Source organism: Thermobia domestica, chromosome 15 (genome assembly GCF_964235325.1).
Source record: "Thermobia domestica chromosome 15, izTheDome1.hap1.1, whole genome shotgun sequence".
Lineage (NCBI taxonomy): Eukaryota > Metazoa > Arthropoda > Insecta > Zygentoma > Lepismatidae > Thermobia > Thermobia domestica.
The window spans coordinates 152,608,437-152,628,465 of NC_137468.1; the positions used below are offsets into that span (position 1 = coordinate 152,608,437).

The window sequence follows — 20,029 nt, forward strand, 5'->3', positions numbered from 1 at the left end:
CTTATTTTTTATTACTCAAATCTCAATTCTAATCCTTGTTATATGGCAATGCAACTAGTTTCTTGATGGAACGTTTATATGTTCCAGTTGTAGTACGAACCGTCACTACACGAACTAAGAAATCCTTTCCTGGGAACACTTTTTCAATGATGCCCAATTTCCACTGCAATGCAGGAACGTTGTCTTCAATCAGCAAAACTACATCTCCGACCTTGAGATTGTGTTGCGGTGAAGTTGTCTTAGAGCGTTGTTGAAGACCATGTAAATAATCTCGGGACCATCTCTTCCAAATGTGTTGTTTTAGTTGTTGTATCTTCTGCCAACGAGATAAGCGGTTGTGGTAGATCGGTGAGGTTAGGCTCTGGTAAAGCTGTAAGTGCTTCTCCAATTAAAAAATGTCCAGGGGTGAGAACACTGATGTCGTTAGGCTCACTTGATAGCACTGTAAGTGGTCGAGAGTTGAGACAGGCCTCAATCTGTGTCAGTAATGTTGCAAACTCTTCATATGTTAACACTGCACCCTTTGTAATACGAACTAGATGGTATTTCATTGATTTTATACCGGCTTCCCATAGTCCTCCAAAATGCGGCGAATTTGGTGGTATGAAGTGCCACTGAATTCCTTCGGTCGATGCAAAATCATGAACTTGAGAACTAAAAGGATATGATGAAAACAGCTGATACAATTCTTTCAATTCGTTGTTGGCTCCAACGAAATTTGTGCCATTGTCGCTGTATATATTGAGACATCTTCCTCGTCTGGCTATGAATCTGCGTAAAGCTGCTATGAATGACTGCGCACTAAGATCTGTTACCAATTCCAGATGTATTGCCTTGGTGGATAAACAAACAAATAATGCAACATACGCCTTACGTACAGATCTATTTCTAACTGCTCCTGATTTTATGTAAAACGCTCCCGCGTAGTCCACGCCTACGTTTAGGAATGGTCTGGTTTGCTGCACACGAGCTGCTGGCAACTGTCCCATAAGTTGTTTTGAACCACTGGCCTTTAACTTGAAACACGTGAAGCAATGATGGATGACTTGTTTTACCACCTGTTTGCACCTGATGATCCAATATTTCTGGCGTAGTGATGATATTAATAATTGGGGTCCAGCATGAAGTAATCTTAAGTGTTCTGCTTCAACTATAAGTTTTGTTAAGTGTTGATTTGAAGGCAGAACTATTTGATGTTTGGCGTCAAACGGAAGCTGACTATTCTCCAATCTTCCTCCAACTCGGATCATGCCTTCACTATCTAAAAATGGATGTAAATTGTTCAGTTTACTTCTTGGTGGAACAATGTTTCCATCACAAAGATGCTGTAATTCGCTGTGAAATCCAATTTCTTGTGTCCATTTGATGCAAACATGGAGCGCTGTATGGAGTTCTTGTACTGAAAGACCTTCTGTTAGTTTATTTTGCTTGTGTCTGATGTTATGAACAAAACGTCTACAATATGCTATTGTCCTAACTAACCTTGACAATTTTGAGAATCTTGTTATGGTTTTATTGCACCAATTGTCTAAAGTGACTGTCAATGTTATGGTTCCCTTACTCTCTGGAACTTGATCTGGTAGCAATGAATCCTTACTTGTCACTGACCAATTAGATTCTAAACTAGAAAGCCATTGTGGACCGTGCCACCATAATGAATTGTCCTTTATGGAAACTGCATCTATTCCTCTTGAAATCAAGTCTCCAGGGTTGTCTAAAGAAGTTACATGTTTCCAACAGCTAACGTCAGTTAAGTCTTGAATTTGAGCTACTCTGTTGGCCACGAAAGGTTTCCATTTGTTGCATGGAGAAGCTAGCCATGCCAACACGATTTGGGAGTCGGTCCATAAATGGACGCTACTTATGTTCAATTTTAAAATTGGTAAAATCTTGTGAACTAACTTTGCCAAAACAACTGCTGCGCATAACTCCAGACGTGGGAGAGTGATTTTCTTGACTGGGGCCACACGTGATTTAGCACATAATAACTTAACTGATATTTTTCCTTGTTGATTGATCGATCGCATATAAATGCAAGCTCCATATGCTCTTTGAGAAGCATCTGAAAAACCATGGATCTGAATCTCCTCTATGTTTCCTTCAACGAGTACATATCTGTCGAATTTTATCTGATTGATTAATGGAAGTTGCTTGTACAATTGAGTCCATTTCCTTGCTAATTCCATTGATATATTGTCGTCCCATTGAACCTTTTGCCGCCACAATTCTTGCAAAAATATTTTGTATGAAATGACAACTGGTGAAATTATTCCTAATGGATCGAATATAGTGGCAATGATGGAAGCAATCTGGCGTTTAGTAATGCACTCTTGAACCTTCATTGTTGACGTCTTGCTTTCAACGAGAAATATATCCTTGTCTGGATGCCATGACAATCCTAATGCCTTGACGCCTTGGCCTTCGTGGAACTGGATTGGACGCTGCACTTCTCGAAGCTCTGGCGAGATGGATTCCAATAATCTTGGATCATTCGAACTCCATTTTCTAAGTGTAAAACCTCCCTTTCCCAGTAACTCTATCAATTGCTTCTGGACCTCTAGAGCTTGCTGTATGTTGCTCATGCCACTACAAACATCGTCAATATAGAAATCTCGACGTAATATTTCTGCTGCTACAGGGTAATTATGCTCTTCTTCGTCTGCTAATTGCTGTAGGCATCTTGTGGCCACAAATGAAGCACATACCGTACCATACGTTAGTGTTTTCAACTCAAAAACTTGAATCGGATCATTTCTAGATCTTCTCCACAATATACGTTGTAATGGCGTGTCTTCTGGATGAACAGTGACCATGCGATACATCTTAGCGATATCTGCAGTGAATACTACCGAATGAGTTCTGAAGCGCAAAATGATAGAAAACAAATCTTGCTGTATTGTAGGACCAACTAAGAGAATGTCGTTGAGGCTTTTTCCGCTGTCAGATTTTGCTGAAGCATCAAACACTACACGGAGCTTTGTTGTAGAGCTTGTGGGCTTAAAAACTGCATGATGTGGCAAATAGTATGCAACGCTGACGTCCTCCTTTTTACGCTCATCTATCCTTACCATGTGACCAAGATCTTCATATTCTTGCATGAATTCCGTATATTTAGCTTCAAAGTCCGGGTGTTGATCGAATCTTCTCTCCAATTGCTTTAATCTAACCAATGCCTGCTGATAAGAATCGCCTAAAACTGTACGGTCTTCAAGCAAAGGCAATCGTACAATGAAACGCCCTGTATGATCTCTTGTTGTATTCTGAACGAAATGTCGCTCACATGCAAGCTCTTCGCTTGATCTAGGTGTAACAGTAATTTCTTCTAGTTCCCAGAATTTTTGAAGTTGTTGCTGTAGATCTATGTTTGTCTTCACAAAACATGTTGTTAATGGAATATGGGGGTCACGTTCTTGAGGAATGCGTCCTGCCGCGATCCATCCCAATTCTGTCTCCTGAAGCACTGGAAAATCACCTGGCCGTGTTTTGTGTCCTGACTTCATAATTATGTAGAATACTTCCGCACCTAACAGAATATCTATGTCTCCAGGCGTATTAAAAGTAGCCTGCTAGAACAGTGTCCTTGGGAATGTTCCAATCGTCATAATTAATTCTTTCTTCCGGTAGTTTACTTGTAATGTGAGGGAGAACTGAACAACTTATATTCAATGAAAATGTGTTAACACATGAATGGACACAAATATCTACAGAGTACTTTGTATTAGATATCGCTTGATTTATACCTTGAATTGGAGTATACTGTCTATACCGTTTGATGTTCAATTGTTGCACCAAATTCTCTGTTACGAAATTGGTCTGACTAGCACTGTCTAGAAGCACGCGACAAGGAACCAAATTTCCCTTGTTATCCCTTACTTTTACTATTGCAGTAGATAACAACACTCTTGCGTTAGGGTTAGCCTTTAAAGCACAATATGACACTTGCCCTAAATTTTCACTGGGATCTGAGTTGTTACTACGCTCTTGCACCGCGCCACTGCTTAAACTTGGAAACCGCACTGATTTGTCCTTTGTTACGTCTACATGCAATAATGTATTGTGCTTTTTGGAACACTTTTTACAACCTCTCGATTTACAATTCTTCAAAAAATGATTACTTTTCAAACAATTCATGCATAATTTATTTTTACGAATGCACTCTAATTTTTGGCTGTGTGCCGCATTCACAAAAGACGAACAAGAATATAAGGGATGCTGGCTATTACAAAATTCACATGCATTTGAAAATGTTGATAAATAAGTCTTTGATGACTGAATACCTTTTACTTGCTTGTTTTGTACGCTACTACCCTGCTTCACACCATCAATACTAGTTCTCATGTTCTCAAGCACCTGACAACGTTTCTCGAGAAACGAAAAGAATTCTGATAAAGCAGGAAAATTAGAATTCGTATTTTGAAGCTCCCATGACTTTCTAGTAGTTGCGTCTAATTTTGATACAAAGTGTTGGGTCAAAATTACGTCTGTGAGGTTTACGTTTGGCTCAAGTGCTTGTAGCGCATTTATATTGCTAGTAGCTGTATTTATAAAAGCGCGAAGTTCACTTACATTTTCTTTATACACTGACTTGATTTGTAGTATTTCGTGAATGTAAGAAGAAGCAATTAGCTTTTTATTTGAATACCTGTCAACGAGTAATTGCCATGCTACTGAATAATTTGTTTCGGTAATTGGTAAATTTTCAATTAGGTTTAACGCTTCGCCCTTAAGAGAAGTTCGGAGGTACTGAAACTTCTGTACTGTGGAAATGTCTTTATTCTCGTGAATAAGAGATATAAAAGTGTCCTTATATGATAACCAATGTTTACAATTCCCGTCAAATGCAGGCAACTGTATGACCGGTAATTTGACTTGTGCGCTACTGGTAGTGCTATTATTAACAGCTGATTCTTTATTTCCATGCTTTAAAACAAGTGCTTGCATTTGAGCCTCTAAAGAAAAATACACATTTTCAATTTCTGCACGAGCGTTTACTGCTTCCGCTTCGGGTTCGATTTGATCAATTTCAATAGTATCTTGCACCTCCTGCAACTTTGACCAGACGTTATTTAGATGTTTTAAGCGTGCACGTATTTCTTCTATATTGCCTTCATTTGGATCAAAGGCCTGAACAAAGGTGTTTATTCTGGTTAACTGGCCTCTGTATGCAGATCTTTGCCTCAAAAGACGCTGGTGTGATTCACTCATGATTAAATGCTACGCAGAAATATGAAGAATAAAAAAACTACTGACCTGAAGATGATGTTTTTTCTTTTTTTTTTTTTTTTACCTATGAAATATACTCCAGAAGCCTGGTCCTGGTACAACAGCTGTCCGCCTACACAAAACGTGATTATTGTCCAACGTACGTGATAACACCACATATAGGTCGACACAAACACATTTCTCTTCACAACAGCACAGAACAATTCTCAGAAATCTTTGCACTCATGCGGCCCGGATAGGACCAATGGACACTATGAATGTATATATTTGTAACTTCACTAAAGTACAATAACAATGCTAAAAACAATATTCATACTAGTGGACTGTAAGGCTTGATTCGTACACCACATGAATGCAACCAAATATAAATTCACTGTATTTAATGATTACAACTTCAATTTGCACACAAAACATATACACGAGAATAAACATGTTCAAAAGGTCTTTAGTTGTAAATGATTGTGATTGCGATGGCTTATTGTTTATGTTATGTTATAGGATTTTCGACCATGATATATGGTCCACCAAAACTTCATGTTCTTGCTGCCTCCACACTCACACACCAAACAATAGAAAAGCGTAAAGCAACTTGGACACTGTTGCCAGCTAAAGGCACACACACTGTAAAACACACAAATAATCCCAAACACTCAATACAAACCGTCTTTCGCAAACTGAGGAATGGAATGAAATTCACGCAACGAACCAAGCTCATCTGAAATAATATTTCAAACTGTTTGCAATCTGAAACACTAGTTTTTTCCTCAAAATCAAAACAAAACCATAAAAAAGTAGTGGGGTACCGACAGCATTTTTCTCCCCCTCCTTTTCTGACGAATAAAAGCTAAGCAGATATCAGTTCTGGTTTTGGTGAGAGGATCCGTCTTGCAGCCATAAATCCATTTATCCTAAATTTATGTTTACGGAAAGAAACAACTGCTTTATTTTGACTAAAAAATTTTCCTTCTTGAACAAGCCAATATGCCCTTTTTCTGCCTTCATAAAACAAGTTACCGTAAAAAAACAATTTGGTGGGCAGGGGGAACAAATCTGTTCTGAACCCAGAGGCTTTACATCACATTGGAACTAAACACGTGTCTTTTTCCCTTATATATATATATATATATATATATATATATATATATATATATATATATATATATATATATATATATATATATATATAATGTATTGAAAATAGGAAGAAGAAAGTCAGAGTGTCAGAGACAGACAGAAACAGAGAGAGAGAGAAGATATGGTATCCTCTGACCGACGCCTCGAACTTCTGCACTGAAGGAAAAATCAAAGCGACCCATATATTTTTGAACTAGGATTTTTTTTTTTTTTACCGAGGGTGCCATAACAGAAGACCGGAAACCGCAGCCGCGAATATGCAATGTTACCTAAGTTCATTGTTTCCGTCTACAAAATTTTCCGAAAAGACAGCTTCCAAATATGTCCTCAATAAAGAAATTTAAAAAAAAAAATGTATTGTACTGGTGTTTGCTATCCTGCTTTTATGATTTGTCAAGATGTTGTCTCATCATCAGGAGGAGGGTGGATACACAAGACAAAACGTGTCCTTTTCCCCCCCTATTTGCCTTCCCCTTCTCAAGAACTTTATGACCAAAGATCTTGGCTCACGACCCCAAAGAGAAAATAAAGAAAACAGTGTAGATAATGGAAGAATCTATTTTATTGCATTTTGGGAAAGTAGTGACAAAAAAAAACCAACACAATCTTTATTTCTTGAATCTTTTGTCATGAGGAAATCTCCTAAAATAACTAATTTTGATTAACCTTGTTAACTTAAACCTATCATGAAATCAGTAATTGTGACAACCTGACCAAACCATTTCAAGAAACAAGAACAGCTAACTAAGCAACTATGAGTGTTGCCGAAAAGTCACAACACTTACCCCGTTAACTAGATACTTTGAAAATACCAAAATAAAAGTAAAACATAAAAAAATCAATACAAATTTCATAATACAAAGGGAAATTGTATTTTTTTTATTTCCACTAGTCGACATAATTTATAGTAAATGTTCAAATAAATGCTAGCCCAAAAGTTTAGAAATAAACTATTAGTTACTGACTTGCCTTCGTCTGCGATTGTCTCTACGATTTCAGGTGATGATGTGTGGAAGGGATGTTTCGATGAGAACCATGCACTTCTAAGGTATCAATTTTGTAGAACATTAACATCTTTGGGGAGTTCATAATTATGACAGCATTGTTTCTTACTGCAAAGTACAGCACGAACGCACAATATTGATTTACCTTTTCTGGACCCATTCTGTTCGAGGATTGGGGGCGAGCAAGTTCAAACAAATTTTCTTTAAATTTGGCTTCACTCGAAATAAAAATATTTTATATCCACTCGAGAACTCGGTTCAAAAAATCTCCAATTCGACTCGATATTTGCTCAAGTTTCGAGTAGTGTCGGGTCCAAACGAGTTTAATTCTATAGTATTAGTAGTTTTTATATTAACTAGTGATGCTCACGACAGGGCGCTTTGCTCACGAGATGCGGCAAGAGGAAAAATTAGTCTATCTTGAGATGTCGTTAATGTATTATCTCGAAACAAATGTGAACTGTTTCTTGAATATCACCAGTCCTGGTCACGAGGCGAGACAGATTTGATTTTGTCTCGCCCAGTCTCTATCTCTCGCCTCAAAAACAAGATTAAACAAAACAAAATACGGAAATTTAGCTATTTGTTTAGGCAAATAGTAAACATTTTCACTTTCGGTATGACCAGGCCTGAATTCAATTCATTTTTGGTGTTTATTTAGCGTGGTAATGGTACAGGAGGAGTTATAAAAAAAAGAATAAACACGCGAAATCAGTGGACAATTTACTGAAGATATTTCCAGCGAAACAATTGTTGTTGTTCTCCTTTTGCGAAAGCTTCATCCTCAACCATATACGTGACTACACGTTCAGCCGAATCTTTATCGAATTCATCGTCTGAACCGTCTGAATTCTTGTCAGCTTGTCAGAATTTCTCTCGAAACTGTTTTCGTATTGAAAACATGGATGATAAGTTCCGAAGGCTTTTGGCAACAACAGATCCTTTCATTTCTTCTTTGGGCAAATCATTTCATAAGAAAATGAAGAATTTGTCATCTGAAGCTGTAAACCTTTTAATTATTTCCAACACGGAAGCTGACAAAAATTTAGACGACTCAAACGAATGTGATGAAGGGAATAACTTCCATAAAGATTCGGCTGAACATGTAGACAATACCTATAGAGTTATTCCATGTGGAAACGACAAATTATGCCAAAATCTTCGTGCGGTCGCATTCGAGATTTGAGGTTTGTCTGAACACTTATCAATATGTGATAGGAAGGAAAATGGAATGGTTTGTAATGCACGCCATTCATGTTGAAGATACGGCCATAGTTGAATCTTAAGTTATGTTCATTTTCTTGGAGCTCTATCGAAAATGAAGAAATAAATAAATAAATAAATTCAAAATTGCACTATAGATATGTGGACAGTCCTTTTTTTTTTTACCACGTAGTAGTGACGCAAATACACATTTTGGGTTACGAAATATTTGGATCTTTTTAGTCCAAGTCGATGAATTAAACCAAAATTATATTTTCGGAAGAAATATTGAAAAATTTGTTGTGTCAAAGGGAACGTAATTTTGAGAGAATAATAAGTATCATCTGTACTTTCTATAGAAAAAAATCATCTTTTGTGTTTCTAATTCCTATTAGTGCTAGTGGTATAAAGTATATAGTGCATAGAGAACGGATGCTGAGCTATGCCCCCTCTAACTTCTGATCGGAAATGACTAAAACGCTCAAATTTGTGTTTCTGAGCCTCAATAAAGTATCTGTTTTCATGTTGTCACTTTATATTGTTGTTGTTGCTCCAAAATTCAAAAGAAGAAGAAGAAGAAAGAGAGAAAGAAAGAAAAGAAAGCAATACATATCAATCTCCAAAACAGATGTAACCCAGGGCCGGCGCGAGGGGGGGTCGAGCCGTGCCACCGCCCAGGGCAGCAAGTCTAATGGGCGGCAATATTTGAAAAAGAAAAGAATACTATCAAAATATAATGTTTCGTAATAGGCTCACATGGAAAAATAAAATTGTGAAAATTGTGTTTACACATAATGTAATTGAACTTACTTCACTGACATTCAAGAAAATACTTACTCAGGAAATTCAGAGCATTGCTCCTCATTTTCAATTATCAAACTTCTAGCCACAGGTATATCGTTCAATATTTCCCTTGCAGTGGCGTAGACATGATTTTGAGCTAGAGTGCATAAGATTATCAAGGTGCCTTTTTGTATTTTTTCTATTCAGTAATGCTCTAACGCTCCGCTCCAAATATGCAAAAGGTACACTCCCACTTGAGACAGGCCGTTCTAGCCTGTAGCATCTAGAGACATTTAGGTTCTAACAGTGAGTTTTTGACCAATTTACAAATTGTTCATTCCCAATATATCGTACACCATATTTTTTCTTGAGAAATGTTTCATTTTTGTATAGCTAAAAAAAGGTTATGACTTTTTTTTTCTGTCAGTTCAACGTTGGGCCATACTAAAGGATCATATTAGCAGTCTCACTTTAAAATCATTAACCACCACAAGGTGGAAGAGCCGAATTGATGCTCTGACTCAGCTATCAAATAGGGGAAGTTTATGGTGCCTTACTTCAAATAAGTAATGACAATAGAACAGATAGAATGGTCGCCCACGATGCTCTGTGTATAGCAAACCAGCTGCGTTACTTTCCTTTCCTTTACTCACTCGTAGTCTGATATGACTTTTTATTCCACATAAAGATAGTAGGCAAAAATCTTCAAAGCATTGATTCTCATGAGTTGGATGCAGTAGGATTTCTTGAAAATATATCTGGGTACTTTGAGAGAAGAAATGATGCAAATTTTCAATCTTACTCAGTTGATGCGACAGAGTTGGCATCAGCATTAGATATGGATGATCCACGGATATGTATACCTAATACAGTGCGAGCTCGAAGTCGAAAGAAGAAGAGACAGTTTCAGTGCGAGGCAGAGAATGAAGCTATTGAAGATCCACAAACAAGATACAAGATCGATTTTTATTACAAAGTTCTAACGCTTAGCTATAAGAGAAAGGTTTGAACAACTTAAATATCACGACGAGTATTTTGATTTACTTTACGATATAAGTAATTTTAAAGATATGTCACCTGAACTTTTGTCTGAAAAGTGTACTAAACTTGCCAGCATTTTAACAAACGAAGAATAGAAAGATATTAACCCTAGTGATTTGAAAGACGAACTGAAAGTGTTATCCGCTATAATTAAGCCTAAAAGTTCACCAAAAGAGACTTTAAAATTAATTAATGAACATAACTTTGCTCCCAATGTCAGTGTTGCACTTACAATTTTGTTACCCTTACTGGTAACAGTGGCAAGTGGAGAAAGACGTTTTTCGAAACTTAAGCTTATTAAAAACTATCTACGTTCTTCCATATCTGAAACACGCTTGAGTGGTCTAGCGATGATATCAATAGAACACAAATTGGCTAAAACATTGGACTACGCGAATGTGATAAAGGAATTTGTTTATTTCAAAGCAAGGAAAATATCTTTCAATTAAGATATATTAAATTTACGTATCTCTATTGTGTTTTAGTGCATTATAAGGCTTAGGCTAATCACTTAGATTTACCGTAATATCTGATTTACTAATTATCTTCTTGCTCCATATTTTATATCGAAAAAGCCTTTTGATATAAAATAAGCCTAAAAATTAAAATTTTTAGTCATGACTAAAGTATATTTTTTAAATTTTATTTTCTGTATGCGCTGCTGTATATTACAGATGTACAGCGAAATCGAGCATACTGAATATGTCAGTATAGAGTCGTTTAAATATTAGGTAAGCATTCCAGAAAGGTAGTTCATTTTTTTTGTTTATTTTTCCACTTTATATATGTTTTTAAATGACACTTGAACGTCATCTGTCAAAATAAGGTTTGCAGATTAAAGGGGCGGCATGTGAAAGCACCGCCCAGGGCGGCAAAATTGCTAGCGCCGGTCCTGATGTAACCATTACAGCGTTTTGAAGCTCCAACGCTACATCAAGATTGTTGTGTTGTCTGCATTCCAGGGTCTGAAACCGCTACAAACAAAATCAAATTTTGCAAGCAATTACAAACAATCGTGAACTGAGTCTACTAAAAGAAGTGAAAACAAAAAAACACGACTCTCGTTTATGATTGCATTCCTTTTTACACCCGGAATTTGTTTACAAGAATGTTTTTGTGGAATTTTACAGCTGCTAAGGAACGTGAACCAGCAAGAAACGTGCAGCCAGTATATTTCTTGCTGGAATCAAAATATTGTTAGTATTCCACTGTGCCTTTTTGTTCCACACGGTTTAGAACTTTATATATATATTTCTGGTTATTATCATTCACATAATCGAGCGTCTTGCTCGATTTTTCGCTTTCAGGTGGAATGACTCTATATAGTTGAGGACTAAGCTTTCGAAAAATAAGGAGGAGAAGAACAATTGTTTAACTGAAAAATTAAAATGACTTCATTAAGTTATATTTTAATTAATAAATGAGTGGTAGATTGACTCTGTCCTAGCTATTGAGGTAGACAAAGTATCTTTCCCTCTCAGATCTCAAACTTTTTCAGACGCAGTCCGCTATATGGATCCGCCATTTTGAATTTTTAAATTTTAATGTCAAATTAGTAAGTTTGTAATCAACAAAGTCAAATGCACCAATGTACCAAGTCCAGTTCGCCAATTTTACTTTTTCCAAATTTGGTCCTCCATTTTTTATTTGATGTCAAATTGATAATTAACAAGATCAAAAGCCTCATTATAGCAATTTTTTGTCCATTTTTACTGATTTTGAATTATGACCACTTTTCAAGCATTTGACCCATAGTTTATCGATCTCTGTGCGTCGCCCTTTTGGACCGTCGCTCTCCTAGCTGTCGCTTTCTTTGTGCGTCGCCTTTTGACCCGTCGATCTCTTGGCTAACGCTCTCCTGGTCGTCGCTCTTTTGCCACCACTCTCTTTGCTGGCGCTCTAGTGTCGGTACAGCCATGTTTCTTACAAAACTCGAACCTGACATTATTAACTATCTTCTCTTCAATATGTATGATGGTACTTGCAAAAGAATACCATATCAATATCACAAATGTAAACTATGCGAGACCGCGAGAAGTCTCGTCTCGCAAAAGATATCAGGTCTCGTCTCGCGTTCTCGTCTCGCAAAATATTATAAGTTTCGTCTCGCGTTCTCGTCTCGTTTGCGAGACGAGACGAGACGAGACTTCTCGCGCCCATGCCTACCTACCATACAACTTCTGCGAGCTTGGACTATTATAATGGTTCTTGTTTGGAGTTGCCAATTTCATAAACAGTGATATGTACCGAGCGCTTTTTAAAAGAATGGACTTTCATAATTAGGGGAACTCAAAATCTCTTTTATCCGTTCTTGTAATGGACAATACAAAATCCTACTTTTACTTTTTGTTTTACTTTTTTCAAATAATCATTGTTAAACCTCTGTATGTTGGGAAATGAAACTCTGTAGTATAAGTTTTAATAATCATTTGACACTTTCGTACAAAAATTCTGAAACTGATATTCAGATTTCGCCATCCGCCGTTAGTTTCACTTCAGCTGTATGGGTGTGTGTACGTGTGTGTGTGTGTGTGTGTGTGTGTGTGTGTGTGTGTGTGTGTGTATTACTTTATTTCTAGGTAAATACTGGCTGGATATGAACCAAATTTGGTAGGCAAATAGCCAATGACGAAATGAATAGAAAATACCATATTTGGTGGCCGAGCTCGGCCGAGTAGACTGTACTAAGCTCGGCTCGGCTCGACCTACCCTTCCATGACCTCGGTAACTACTGGTCGGATCTGGGCCACGTTTGGTGGGTAAATAGCCTATTGTCTAGAAAAAGAAAGATCACTGTATTTGGTTTTGCTGGGCTCGGCTTGTCTTGTTGTGGTACTTTATCTCTTGATAACTACTAGCCGGATCTAAATCAAATTTGACTATTGGAGAGATCTGAACGAAACTTGGTGGCCAGGTAGAATATAGCCTAGGAACTAAAGAGCCCTACATTTTATGGTCAGACTTTGCCAAGGGCACACCCGGCTCGACGGCAGAGGCTGTGTTCCAGAGCTGGAAGCTTCTGATTTCAATTCAACTCGTCTTGTTTTTTCATACCTAGGTATTTTCGGAATGATGATCAAAAAACAGGTCACTAAAAATAGGCGATCCAAATATTTTAAAATGTTCTGCCTTATTACATGTAAGACTATGAGAAGAGAGGTTAAGTTAAGTTTTCCTTTATAACTCCATTTTAATATTGGACAGTGCTAAATTTCCTCGCATCGATTGATAGAGGTGGAAGCACCATATCCCATGCTATTTCTTGTCTAGAATTTCCAAATAGTTACAATTGTGAGTTTATACTTACTTTTAGATGATCAGCTTTTGTGAATAGTAGACTAATAAATAGTCAGTTCTTACAGTTAGAGTGAGTACCGTAGACCCCCTTCCCAAAAAGTTACCAAAAGAAGAATTAAATTATTTGCCATTTTGGAGTTGAATCAATTTTCGTGTTATTAAGATGTTGAAACTATAGAACGAGAGTTTAAAAATTAAGCAACTCGTACTTCTATAGTTTTGTTAAGTTATTAAGTTGGTGGGATTTATAGTATTTCACGTAATTTAGAAACGATTCATTCCCCAAAAAATAATTAATATCTACTGTAAGATTCATTTATTACTATAGAAGTAATATATTCTAAAATGAATAGATAGAATGTTAAATATTCAGAGATAAATTGACTAAAATTGACTGTTTTATTTTGTGAAAGAATTTGTTTCAATCTGGTATTCGTAAAATGCTAGTAGTAGAGACACTGATTATACTGTATAGGATAAAGAATGGAAATAATTATAAAGAATATAATTATCTGAAATCAAACATGGAATTGCATGCACTAAGAGATGCATGGTACTAGAAGAGTGTCTTATATAAAGATACTAGTCTTGTTACTGACTTACAGAAAGTTCGTAAATGTGTTCTTACTGAGATCGTATATATATATGTCATGCAGAATGTTGCAAAAGACCGTGTAGAATATACCTCATCTTTTACAAAACGACGTCACTCGACTCGACGTCAAACGATGTGACGCAATTCTTCTTCATGCATTCACCTATGGAACAGTTTATCATCAACTCGGATTGATAAACGGAATTGCTCCACTTAGGTGTAGAAATGAAAACTCCTTTCGTAGCTAGAGATCGTCACCTAAAAATCCTTACCTAACAAGACCTCTTTCTCCTTGTACTTAAACGTTAGGGGGTTTCTCCTTTTATTAGGAGCAGAGGTAATGTTGAAATAAAGGAATCCATGATTTACAAATCGTCGTTTGAGAAGCAGAGGAACGTAACTCCATTTTCGTAGGTTTACAGACGAGAGGACAAAAATATTATTTTCTTAGTAAGATGTGTTTTTAATGAGATGGTAATTGAGCTACATTACAACAGATGATCAACAAGGGGAACAGATGGTGTTACGTTTCATTTACACCAAATGGGGCTTTCAAAATTATGTCCAAACATGAAGAAAACGAAAACCGTATTCTTGGAGTTACGTTCCTCTGGTTGTCATGCGACGAAATATATCATTCAAGACTCGGTATATAAACAGTGCTAGTAGGTAGTAAATGGTTTTTGTCTCAGGGTTACCATTCGTTCCGTTTTGAACAAGATAATCCCGGTTTGATTTTTTTTATCCTGTCCTGGTGTCTCGTCTAGTTACATTACATCCCGATTTTCAGTCGTTACAATGTTTCCATCTCTTTGTTTTATACCTTATCTTCATCACAGCATTCTAAAATATTAACTTTGGCGGTCTATAACTACATACAAGAAGTCACACCCACTCTATTTAAATTAAAGATCCCTCGTGTCTATATAGTTAATATACGCGTCTTTGCCACGGAAGACTGAGTTCGGTTTCCTGTGGGAGCTAATCGGATCCACGAATGTAGATTCATGTCTCGTATAGTTTCAATGTGTTGAAATGGACCTTAGAGTCAATTCAAATCGAACAAATCGAAAGCTGACTGAAAATGTATATTTTAGCAAGGTGCAATAGGTGCGCAAGGAACTTCCCAGAGAACAAGGGTCCTCAAACATGCTCGGATATAATGGTGAATCCAAAATAGGCGAAAAGGAATCTTTGACAACACAGAACTTGACATGCGTTGCTAGGAAGTCGATTGGTAACTAGAGGTAAGATAGAGTACATTTTGTACGTATGAAGTTTGCATGGTTGTATATCGGGGAGCAATAAGTACGTACAATCTACACTTTAAAACATTCTTTTGTCTTCAAATCCCTCTTTTCTTTAGGTATTAAAGCTTAAAATATACAAAACGATAATCATGCCTGTTGTTCGGTATGGTTGCGAAACATGGTCACTTACAATCAGGGAAGAACATAGACTGAAAGTATTTGAGAACAAGATCCTGAGACGAATATTCGGACCCAAGAAGAACGGGAATGGAGAATGGCGGAAACTTCATAACGAGGAACTACATAATTTATATGGTTTACCCAACATTGTTAGGGTTGTCAAGTCTAGGAGACTTAGGTGGGCGGGATGGAAGAAAGTAGAAACGCTTTCAAAGTCTTGACTGGAAGACCAATCGGAAAACGACCATTAGGAAGACCTAGGCGCAGATGGGAGGACAATATTAAGATAGATCTCGCAGAGATTGGAATACAAAGTAGAAACTGGTTGCAGTTAGCTAAGGATACAAGTCAGTGGATGCGGCATTGAACCTCCGGGTTCCATAGGCCATAGAGTTATATGAGATTATCATTGTCAAAACAAAAGAAGTTAGCAAATAAATTGAGTGAGTAACACAGGTTTTAGACACTTTCATTTCAGGACAATATTAAGATAGATCTCGCAGAGATTGGAATACAAAGTAGAAACTGGTTGCAGTTAGCTAAGGATACAAGTCAGTGGATGCGGCATTGAACCTCCGGGTTCCATAGGCCATAGAGTTATATGAGATTATCATTGTCAAAACAAAAGAAATTAGCAAATAAATTGAGTGAGTAACACAGGTTTTAGACACTTTCATTTCACACAGTATGCAGCGGGTGAATGATTTCATTCATCACCTTGAAATTAAGAGATCCTGGTTTGACTCCACCTTGAAATCTCGAATGTTGCTATGGTATGTTCAAGTGAATGGCTGTTATATAAAGTGAAAACACTGAAATAAAAAGTGTGTGTCAATTATAGGGTTTATCTTTATTATTTTTGTAAGTCCTACTACAGTCACATTCGATATGATCACTATGGCGAGGGAAGGAGCCACTTATTGTCTTTGTTGTTACACTCGTTATGTTACGGTTTCACATCTTTGTCAGTACGAAGGCCACTCCTGTAAGGACATACAGCATCTAGAATTCGCTATTTGTGTGATCTACTTGTCTACCTATGAATCGAACCTAGATGCTCTTGATTAAAAGACGACGAGTTTTATCACTCATTTGTGGAGTATGTGAATGCACCCGTGGACAGTGTGTCCTCAATTTACTTACAATTTCTCTTCGCTCTTCCTGTAATCTCTAATAGTTATGCCTCAAAAGTTAGAAGCAGTCTAAGGTAGAAAGATTATCTCCAGTGTAGATTGTACTTCTTATTACCACATATACCCGTATGCATTTCCATGATTCTGTAAGAGATGATTTCCATCCTAATCCGTTCAATGACTGACCATCAATACTTCCTGTTACTACATACGACGCGACCCACATGCTCACATGTTCTTCGAAGTGTAGTCCGTCTGGTGTGACTGAGGCAAATCATACACCTGCTCCCTGTTCAGTTGAAATGTTAAATTGTGTTTATACTGTGTCATTATGTAACTACGCACAGTTCGCACAAATACTTCCCATCTTGCCTCTGGTTACGATTCCGATTTCCCACCAACACACTCTGTATTCAGTACTGTCAGGGCTTCCTTTTCGCCTACTTTATAACCACTTTTACATCCAAGCATGTCTGATAAACCCTAATGACTTCAGGCAAGTCCCTTATGCCCTCTGGCAAATCCCCTGGGCAACTATTGTACATTGCTGAAATTTACATTTCTATACAACGTAAATGTGACCTTCTATATACAAGTTCTACTTTTAATAATAAGAAAAAGTGATTAACGTTGGAAATTGTGTAATCAGTTTAGACATCAGTTTATAGACATCATCTTATAATACTGGGGTATAAGGGGTTCCCGAATATCTTAATGTTAGATGTGACATCAAGTACAATGACTGTATCTAGTGTTATATTCGTTTAAGCAGCTGAACGTCATACAAAGAGAAAACACCCATCAGTGCATATGTTGATTCATAAATTAGGAGATAATACATTTGTTTCGTTGTGTTTTACATCATTACATGAAAAAGAAATTTACTCTACAGGTTCTAAATGTTAAATTCATGCGATGACACACCCTGTAAGATGTTCCTAAGAAAATAGTTTTAATAAGTGATGAGAATAGACAGTATTGTCGACCCTTCAACTTCATGCTGATAAGTAGAAATCTGGAAACATTACTTTTATTTTGATTTTCCTTTCAAAGTTTAGGATATATCAAACGTGAGCTTACAATTGGTAGCCAGATCTAAATTATTTGACGTGACATTTTAAGCGTACCTTTGGAGTTCCAACCATAAAATCGAGATAGTCATTAAGAAGCTTCGAACAACAGATATCGCTGTTGAATTGCACTGAATTACAAAGAAAATTTGTACTTGTTATGTATATCTACACAAAGAAATTTTAATGCGTATTAAGTACACCTCACTAACGAAGATTAAAACTTCGATACTACGAAGAAGCTATACGTTTAAATTTCCTATAAGTGAAAGTGTTGTTTCGTTTTGACTTTGCTAAGTAATATGAAAACGTTCATGATGACCTAAGAACAATTCGAGTGAAAACCGTTTTTAAATCGATCCAGGGGATCACAAGATATAAACGAGAACGCTAATACTTGAAACCAAAGGACAAGCCTGCTGCCTTTCCCTCACTCATCTAATGATATCGTGTTAAGTGTGAGATTACTGTGATTTGTATCCTCAGTGAATTGAACAAAACTAGAATGGGATAGTTTATTAATTTTTCTCATAAGTGATTCCTTTCGTATTAATTTACTATCAATTATACCGAATAATTTATTTCGATTATTATTCGTTAACATTTAAATATTTGAATCATTCAGTAACAATACTTCAAACTCCAAAATGTGTTAGAATGAAAACAATGATTAATACACAAACTGCAAATATACCCAGCATCCCTTCTAGTAGTTCCAATAATTCTCAATGTTCTATATGTAATAAGAGTTTTCTCAACTCAAGAGGACTAACCATACATAACAGCAAGTGCCACAATGACATTAATAAGGATAAGAAAGTAATCGATGCCACCGCAAAACAACCTAGTGCGCAAGTTTCGAATACAAATGCCAATGTGATAGATGAAAATGCATTAATTTCTAAATATAGTGATATTTTACGAAAATTAAAATCATCAGTAAATATTTTACGAAGAGTTCCGCGAGGAGCAAGACATGTTATGGCAGATTTGTTATGTGAAGTGCTTGAACAGATAGTGAACTCTGACAATTTGGAATCCTGGATGAATCTGTTACTCTTCCCCTACGTAATACTTTGTATGCCTCCACATACTGTAAAAACCAATAACCTAACTACGTGGGTAAAACAAAGAATCCAAAATTGGTCAAGCAGCTCCAGTGACAATATAACAAACCAAACATCTTTGAAAAAAAATAAACAAACGTAGAACTGACAAATCATCTAATAGCATATTTATCAAGATAATTGAAAATAAACCCGCAGATGGAGATGTACATGGAGCAGTCAGACTTCTTATTTCCGAAGATACTTTAGCTCCAACAGATGCAACCATATTGAAAGCCCTAAAAGCCAAACATCCTACACATGCATATGCATTTACAGCTCCTGATATAAATGATTTTAGCACTGATCTTAACAACGTCACATCTAATGAATTTCTTAAAGCACTGAAATCCTTTCCTTCAGGATCGGCTGCTGGTTTAGATAGCATGCGCCCTTCAATTATCAAGGATTTGATACTATATAATAATCAAGATTCTAAAGATCGCCTAATTAAGAACATTTGTGAGTTTCTTTCAAAGATTATATCAGGTAATGTTCCTAAAGAAGTAAGACCCATTTTCTTTGGGGCATCCTTAATAGCCTTGACAAAGAAAAATGGCGGTATCAGACCCATTGCCATTGGGAATGTTTGGAGGAGACTTGCATCCAACATTATCTGTGGGAGGATTAAACAACCACTACTCCAATTTCTTGCTCCACACCAACTTGGAGTAGGCGTTCAACATGGTGCGGAAGCGGCAGCACATACAGCACGTATCTATTACTCATACCATCATCAGAAGCCCAAAGCTTTCTTAAAAATAGATTTTAGGAACGCATTCAATGAAATAGACAGATATACAATGCTATCTATCGTCAAACAAAATTTTCCTTCGATATATCCCTATGTACACCAAAGCTATGCTGAAGCCAGTAATTTATATTATGGCAAAGATATAATCTTATCAGAAAGAGGAGTCCAACAAGGTGATCCTTTAGGTCCAGCATTATTTGCCGTAACATTGCAGCCTATAGTCAATAATATCAAGACAGACTTAAATATCTGGTAC

The 20,029-nt window shown here is 36.7% G+C and overlaps 1 protein-coding gene across 1 annotated transcript; it reads right to left on the reverse strand.

The window, feature by feature from the left end:
* Nucleotides 1-239: 239 nt before the first annotated feature.
* LOC145671660 (uncharacterized) lies at nt 240-3,500 on the reverse strand. Its single transcript, XM_081740858.1, has one exon. It carries the CDS (start codon nt 3,498-3,500, stop codon nt 240-242), a length of 3,261 nt encoding a protein of 1,086 aa, XP_081596984.1.
* Nucleotides 3,501-20,029: the final 16,529 nt, after the last annotated feature.

Bases quoted from the DNA above. Each gene is read 5' to 3' on its own strand.
- LOC145671660 (XM_081740858.1), bottom strand. From the start codon at position 3,500: ATGAAGTCAGGACACAAAACACGGCCAGGTGATTTTCCAGTGCTTCAG.